Source organism: Leptonychotes weddellii, chromosome 11 (assembly GCF_054177405.1).
Source record: "Leptonychotes weddellii isolate Sample4059 chromosome 11, ASM5417740v2, whole genome shotgun sequence".
NCBI classification, from domain to species: domain Eukaryota; kingdom Metazoa; phylum Chordata; class Mammalia; order Carnivora; family Phocidae; genus Leptonychotes; species Leptonychotes weddellii.
In genome coordinates this window covers 50,008,488-50,016,726 of record NC_138379.1, presented here as the reverse complement: position 1 = coordinate 50,016,726, position 8,239 = coordinate 50,008,488, and the positions used below count along the sequence as shown (strand labels likewise).

The window sequence follows — 8,239 nt, the reverse complement described above, 5'->3', positions numbered from 1 at the left end:
AAAAAAAAAAAAAACTGTATTCAAAATGTAGTTCAATTTACTGGAGTTTTAAATCAGAAGTTTCAGAATATGTTCAAGTTGTGTAATAAACAACACAAAATTAAGAACCAATTTTAGGTATGAATGAGAAAAATAACCCATCCGAATACTATACATCATTTTTAGATGAAGTGTTACACATACCTGTGAGTGCTAAGTAAGAAGCAATGTACCGCTTTTCCAGTCCATCTCTAACACTCTGAATTGCACCAAAAATTGGAGGTATAATCATAATCAGGTTACTCACTGTATTCCCTATAGGAGAAGAACACAAGAAAATAATTATATTAGTCAATACCACTTAAAATAAAAAAACATGAATTTGGCCCTTAATTTAAATAGGTGACTTTCCGAGAAAGATGGTGGAAACATATTTACAAGGTGCTAAAGGAAAATAATTCCCTACTCAAAAAAAAAATCCTGTAAAACGATCCAATTAAAATAAAGATAACTTCTGGGCGCCTGGGTGGCTCAGTTGGTTAAGCGACTGCCTTCGGCTCAGGTCATGATCCTGGAGTCCTGGGATCGAGTCCCACATCGGGCTCCCTGCTCGGCAGGGGGTCTGCTTCTCTTTCTGACCCTCTTCCCTCTCATGCTCTCTCTCATTCTCTCTCTCTCTCAAATAAATAAATAAAATCTTTAAAAAAAAAAAAAAAGATAACTTCTGACAAGTGAAACTAAGATTTTTTTTTTAAGATTTTATTTATTTGTCAGAGAGAGAGAGAGAGAATGAGCAAGCACAAATGGGGGGGGAGCGGCAGGCAGAGAGAGAAGCAGACTCCCAACTGAGCAAGGAGGCCGATGCAGCACTCGATCCCAGGACCCTGGGATCATGACTCGAGCTGAAGGCAGACGATTAACTAACTGAGCCATGCAGGTGTCCCAAAACTAAAGATTTTTCAATCAGAACATCCACTAAAGAAAAAAAATTTTTTTTTTAAGATTTTATTTATCTGACAGAGAGAGAAAGCACGAGAGATTGGAACAAGCAGGGGGAGCTGGAGAGGCAGAGGGAGAAGCAGGGAGCCCAATGCAGGGATCGATCCCAGGACCCCGGAATCATGACCTGAGCTGAAGGCTGATGCTTAACCAACTGAGCCACCCAGGTACCCTTTAAGGTAATTCTAAAGATAAAAAGAAAAAGTATCTCAAAAAGAACGTCAAAGATAGAGCAAAAAATGAGCTGGAGAAGGTAGCCCTTCAGACTGAAAGAACGGTCCATGGATACACTAATGACAAGATAAAATACAGAACTGTTACTTTTGTCTGTTGAATCAAATAGCAACAAATTGGGGTATGCATTTTGCATGTCTTTTTGAAATTTCATTTTGTGGTAATATTTTTAATTTCTTTTTTCTAGCAAGGGATCTTCATCTGATTTTTGTTCCTCTTTTTACAAAAACAAAAACAAACCTCAAACATGAAAAGCAAAGAAATAATAAACACCCAAAAGCAGAAATAAGTAGTAAAATGGGGAAAGAAATGGATAAACTATTTTATAAATAGATTCTGGGTAGAATAAAGTAGCACAAAACATTCAAAATTCCAAATGAATGATTTTCAACACAGGATTTTCAACACAAGTATCAATTAATGGACATATACAGAACACTCTACCATATAGCATATACATTCTTCTCAAACACAAATGGAACATTTGGACAGACTATATGTTAGACTATAAGTTCTCAACAGACTTAAAAAGATAGATAACATAAAAAATACCTCCTTCAACCACAACAAAATGAAGTTACAAATGAATAACCAAACAAAAACAAAAATTCACAAGTCTGTGGCAATTAAATGACATGTTCTTTTCTCTCCTTTATTTTTGGGGGCTATTTGCCTTCCCAATATCACTCTCCCTTTTTTCTTAATAAAAGAATCCCAATGTTTAACCTGGATACATTGCTACTTAGCTAAGAAAATTACATTTCCAAGGCTCTTTGCAGCTTGGAATGGCCATGAGACTTGGAGTTCAAGATAAATGGAAGTCTGCCATGATACTTTCAAGAAAAATAGAGGTTACACCCTTCTTGTCTCTGCTTCCCCTTTTCTGCTATAGGAAATGTGGACCCAATAGCTAAAGCCATCTTGGTCTCTGAGGGGACACGGGGAATCTAAGCCCATGTTGGGGAGGAAGACCTTCCTCTGCCCTATGGTCCTCCTAAGTGGACTTAGAATCAAATTGACAGGGGCGCCTAGGTGGCTCAGTCAGTTAAGAATCCAACTCTTGATTTCCACTCAGGTCATGATCTCAGGGTCATGGGATCAAGCCCTGTGTAGGGCTCCATGCTCAGCACAGAGTCTGCTTAAGATTCTTTCTCTCAGGGCACGTGGCTGGCTCAGTTGGTTGGGCGTCTGCCTTTGGCTCAGGTCATGATCCCAGGGTCCTGGGATTGAGCCCCACATCAGGCTCCCTACTCCGGGGGAAGCCTGCTTCTCCCTCTCCCACTCCCCCTGCTTGTGTTCCCTCTCTCGCTGTGTCTCTCTCTGTCAAATAAATAAATAACATCTTAAAAAAAAAAAAATTCTTTCTCTCTCCCTCTCCCTTTGACCCTCCCCATACTCATGCTCTCTCTCATTTAAAAAAAAAAAAAAAAATCAAATTCACATGGGACAAATTTATAGAAGAAAATCAGATTTAACAGTTATATGTACGGAGAATCCACACAGACATGAATTTCCAAAGACAATGAGGCAACATGAAGCTTACATGATCAAAGGAGAGGGGTACAGTCAGAGAACACAAAGGGGAGAAAGACCACCAGCAAGAAAGTGAAAGGAGTTGTTTGGAAAAACAAGGGTGCCCTATTATGCAGATCAGTTATGAAGGTAAAGGGAAGTCTCTCTTAATAGCTCTCTTCCTGTTACAGGCTCTCCTTTCTAATGTAAATTTAGGGAATTGTAGGGGGAGACAGAGAGCTTTCTTTTTTTTTTTTTTAAGATTTTATTTATTCATTTGAGACACAGAGATATAGAGAGAGAAAGAGAGAGAGAGAGAGCATGAGCAGGGAGAGAGGCAGAGGGAGAGGGAGAAGCAGGCTTCCTGCTGAGCCAGGAGCCCGATGTGGGGCTCCATCCCAGGACCCTGGGATCATGACCTGAGCTGAAGGCAGATGCTTAACCATCTGAGCCACCCAGGCGCCAGGACAGAGAGCTTTTTCTGTATCTGCTGTGTTGTAATTACTTTTTAAAAAATTTATTTATTTATTTTAGTAGGGGGGCAGAAGGAGAGGGAGAAGAGAATCCAAGCAGACTCCCCGATGAGTGTGGAGCCCAACACAGGGCTCGATCTCCGGATCCGAAGATCATGACCTGGGCTGAAATCAAGAGTCCGACACTTAACTGAATGAGCCACCCAATTTGAGTTAATTACTTTTAACTCAAAATAATCTTTATACCAAGATGGCCCATCTTGGGCAGCCTGCCCTGGGCCCCTACACCAAAAATGGCTAAGCAACAAAATGAGGGAAGCTTGTGTCCCTGATACCAAAGAGCTGCCATCCAAACCCCGAACTGCCTCTCTTCAGACTGAAATAAATCTACATCTTCTTTAAGGCACTAATTTTCACATATTTGTTACAGCCAAACCTAATCCTAACTGATGCAAAATATGTCCTTTATCAGTGCACCTTATTTCATTTGAATTAAAAATGCTAACAGCCTCTTCTCTGTGAATACAAAGCCTGATACCATCCTGAAACTGAAAGACAAATGCCTGGTCTTTGATACATTACACATCTTTGGTAAATTTAATGCTGTTACATGAATGATAAACCTAAATTAATACAAATGTTTTTAATAAAGAATGCTTTCATTTTTTATTTTAATAATGTTAAGATGCAAAGATAAGTATAAACATGAAGTTAATATCTTATGTCAGCTCCCCCGCTTTTTTTTATTGAGAGAGGAAGGGATAAGGTGAGTGGGGGTGGGGGGGTTGGAGATTGGGAGGAGGGGCAGAGGGAGAGAGAAAGAATCCTAAGCAGACTCCCCACTGAACCCGGAGCCTGATGCGCAGCTCAAGCTCACGACCCTGAGATCTTGACCTGAGCCGAAATCAAGAGTCAGAAGCTTAAACAACTGAGCTACCCAGGTACCCCTATGTCAGCTCCTTTTTAAATTACAGTTGATACATAATGTTCCATCAATTTCAGGTGTATAACAGTGATTTGACAAGTCTATACATTATGCTGTGCTCACTACAAGTATACCCACCACCATCTGTCACCATACAATGCTAATTACAATACTATTTCCTATGCTGTACCTTTCATCCCTGAAACTTATTCATTCCATAACTGGAAGTCTATATCTCCTACTTCACCCACTTTGTGCATCCTCCTTGGCAACCATAGTTTGTTCTTTGTATTTATGGATCTGTTTTTACTGTTTGTTTTGTTTTTTAGATTCCACATAAGTGAAATCATATGGTATTTGTGTTTCTCTGATTTATTTCATTTAGCCTAATACTATCTAGGCCCATCCATGTTGTCACAAATGGCAAGATAACACTCGTTTTTATGGCTGAGCAATATTCCATTATATATATGTTATATATATATATATATATATACACCATATCTTCTTTATCTATTCATCTATGGATGGACACTTGGGCTACTTCCATCTCATGGCTGTTGTTAATAATGCTGTGATAAATACAGAAGTGCATGTATCTTTTCAAATTAGTGTTTTCATTTTCTTTGGGTAAATGCCCAGTAGTGGGATTACTGGATCATATAATATTACTATTTTTTAATATATTTTTTAATTTGGGGGTATTTTTTAAAGTAATCCCTACATCCTCACAACCTTGAAATCAAGAGTTGCATGCATTACCAACTAAGCCAGCCAGGTGCCCCAATTTCTCTAACTTTTTCAGGAACCTCCATGCTGTTTTCCACAGTGGCTGCACCAATTTACATTCCCACCAACAGTGTACGAGGGTTCCCTCTTCTCCACATCCTCACCAACACTTTTTATTTCTTGTCTTATTAATTCTAGTCACTCTTGCCTTTTCATTTTGTTGATGGTTTCCTGCACTGTGCAAAAGCTTTTCATTTTAATGTAGTCCCAATAGTTTATTTTTGCTTTTGTTTCCCTTGCCTGAGGAGACATATCTAGAAAAATGTTGCTAAGGGTGATGTCAAAGAAATTACTGCCTATATTTTCTTCTAGGAGTTTTATGATTTCAGTTCTTACATTTAGGTAATGTAAGAATTAAATTTACATTTAATCCATTTTGAGCTTATTTCTGTGTATGGTATAAGAAAGTGGTCCAGTTTCATTCCTTTGCATGTAGCTACCCAGTTTTCCCAGCACCATTTATGAAGGGGTTGTCTTTTTCCCATTATATATTCTTGCCCCCTTGTTGGAGATTAGTTGACCATATAAGCATGGCTTTCTTTCTGGGCTCTCTTCTATTCTGTTCCATTAATCAATGTGTCTGTTTTTGTGCCAGTACTATGCTGTTTTGATAAACACCATATTCTTAAACAACCAACGGATCAAATAGGAAATCACAAGAGAAAGTAGAAAATACTTAGCGATGAATTAAAATAAACACAACATCCCAAAATTCATGGGATGCAACAAAAGCAGCACTAAGGAGAAATTTATAGCTATAAACGCTTACATTAGAAAACAAGATCAGGGGAGCGCCTGGGTGGTTCAATCGGTTAAGTGACTGCCTTTGGCTCAGGTCATGATCCCAGGGTTCTGGGATCAAGCCCTGCATTGAGCTCCCTGCTTAGTAGGGCGTCTGCTTCTCCCTCCCCACTCCCCGCAATTGTGCTTTCTCTCTCTTTCACTCACTCACTCTCTTTCTCAAATAAATAAAGTTTAAAAAAAAAAAAACAAGATCAGGGCACCTAGGTGGCTCAGTCAGTTAAGCGATCGACTCTTGATTTTGGCTCAGGTCATAATCTCAGCGTCATGATGGAATACTTTTCAGCCATAACAAAGAATGAAATCTTGCCATGGAGCCTGCCTGGGATTCAGTCTCTCTCTCTTTCTCACCCTCTGCCTCTCCCCTCCCCTGCTCGTGCTCTCTCAATCTCTAAAAACAAACAAACAAAAAAACAACAAGAAAGATCTCCAAGCTGAAATGAAATAATGCTAATTAGTAACATGAAAATATATAAAAATATACAACACACTGGTGAAGGTAAGCATATGGTCCAAGTCTGAATACTCTAATACTGTAATATGATGGTATGTTAATCACTTACCTCTATCGCTTATAAACGTGAAAGGACAAAAGTATTAAAAATAACTATAGCTGCAAAAAAAAAAAAAAAACCCAAAAAACAACTATAGCTGCAAATGACATATCCAATAAAGAGTTAGTATCTAAAATATAAAAAGGACTGATACACGACCCAAGAAACCAAATAATCCAATTAAAAAATGGGCAGAAAATATGAACAGACATTTCTCCAAAAGAGACATGCAGATGGCCGACACATGAAAAGATGCTCAACACCACTCATCCTCAGGGAAATGCAAATCAAAACCAAAATGAGGTATCACCTCACACCTGTCAGAATGGCTAAAATCAACACAAGAAACAACAGGTGTTGGCAAGGATGTGGAGAAAAAGGAACCATTCCCACTGCTGGTGGGAATGCAAACTAGTGCAGCCACTATGGAAAACAGTATGGACGTCCCTCAAAAAGTTAAAAATAGAACTACCTTACGATCCAGTAATTGCATTACTGGGAATTTACCCAAAGAATATGAAAACACTGGGGCGCCTGGGTGGCTCAGCTGGTTAAGCGTCTGCCTTTGGCTCAAGTCAGGATCCCAGGGTCCTGGGATCGAGCCCCGCGTCAGGCTCCCTCCTCGGTGGGGAGCCTGCTTCTCCCTATGCCTGTTGTTCCTCCTGCATGTGCTCTCTCTCTCTGTCAAATAAATAAATATTAAAAAATAATAATTAAAAAAAAATTTTTTTTTTTAAGATTTTATTTATTTATTTGAGAGAGAATGAGATAGAGAGAGAGCATGAGAGGGGGGAGGGTCAGAGGGAGAAGCAGACTCCCTGCTGAGCAGGGAGCCCAATGCGGGACTCGATCCCAGGACCCTGGGATCATGACCTGAGCCGAAGGCAGTCGCTTAACCAACTGAGCCACCCAGGCGCCCCTAAAAAAAAATTTTTTTAAAGAATATGAAAACACTAATTTGAAGGGATATATGCACCCTATGTTTATTACAGCATAATTAACAATAGCCAAATTATGGAAGCAGACCGAGTGTCCATCCACAGATGAATGGATAAAGAAGTTGTAGCATATATATACAGAACGGAATATTTTTCAGCCATAACAAAGAATGAAATCTTGCCATTTGCAAGAACATGGATGGATCTAGAGTATAATGCTAAGCAAAATAAGCCAGTCAGAGAAAGACAAATATCATATGATTTCACTCATATGTGGAATTTAAGAAACAAAACAAATGAGCAAAGGAAAAAAACAGAAAGAGAGAGAAACCAAAAAACAGACTCCTAACAATAGAGAACAAACTGATAGTTATCAGAGGAGAGGTTGGGGAGGAACGGGTTAAATAGGGGATGGGGATTAGGAGTGTATTTATCATAATGGGCACTGAGTAATGTATAGAATTGCTGAATCACTACAATGTACAACTGGAATTAACACTGTATGTTAGCCATACTGGAATTAAAACAAAATTAAAAAACTGTAACTACAATAATTTATTAATGGACAATAAAAACAGGTAAATTGTTATATCAAAAACTTACAAGGAGGGGCGCCTGGGTGGCTCAGTTGGTTAAGAGACTGCCTTCGGCTCAGGTCATGATCCTGGAGTCCCTGGATCGAGTCCCGCATTGGGCTCCCTGCTCGGCAGGGAGCCTGCTTCTGCCTCTGACCCTCCCCCCTCTCATGTGCTCTCTCTCTCTCATTCTCTCTGTCTCAAATAAATAAATAAAATCTTTAAAAAAAAATGTTTAAAAAAAAAAAAAAAACTTACAAGGAGGGGGCGCCTGGGTGGCTCAGTTGGTTAAGCGACTGCCTTCGGCTCAGGTCATGATCCTGGAGTCCCTGGATCGAGTCCCGCATCGGGCTCCCTGCTCGGCAGGGAGTCTGCTTCTCCCTCTGACCCTCCCCCCTCTCATGTGCTCTCTCTCATTCTCTCTCTCTCAAATAAATAAATAAAATCTTTAAAAAAAAAA

General features: G+C 39.5%; 1 protein-coding gene across 6 annotated transcripts in view; it reads right to left on the bottom strand.

Moving 5' to 3' along the window:
* The window catches only part of ACER3 (alkaline ceramidase 3), a 147,630-nt gene that overhangs the window by 95,726 nt on the left and 43,665 nt on the right, over nucleotides 1-8,239 (bottom strand). For 5 of the 6 annotated variants that reach the window (XM_081798894.1, XM_081798887.1, XM_081798889.1 and 2 more), the window contains one exon: nucleotides 184-294. The exons of the other annotated variant lie outside the window; for it this stretch is intronic. In XM_081798894.1, coding sequence (XP_081655020.1) covers nucleotides 184-294 — 111 coding nt within the window. Of the gene's footprint in view, nucleotides 1-183; nucleotides 295-8,239 lie in introns of those variants that run through there. 6 annotated transcript variants of the gene reach the window in all.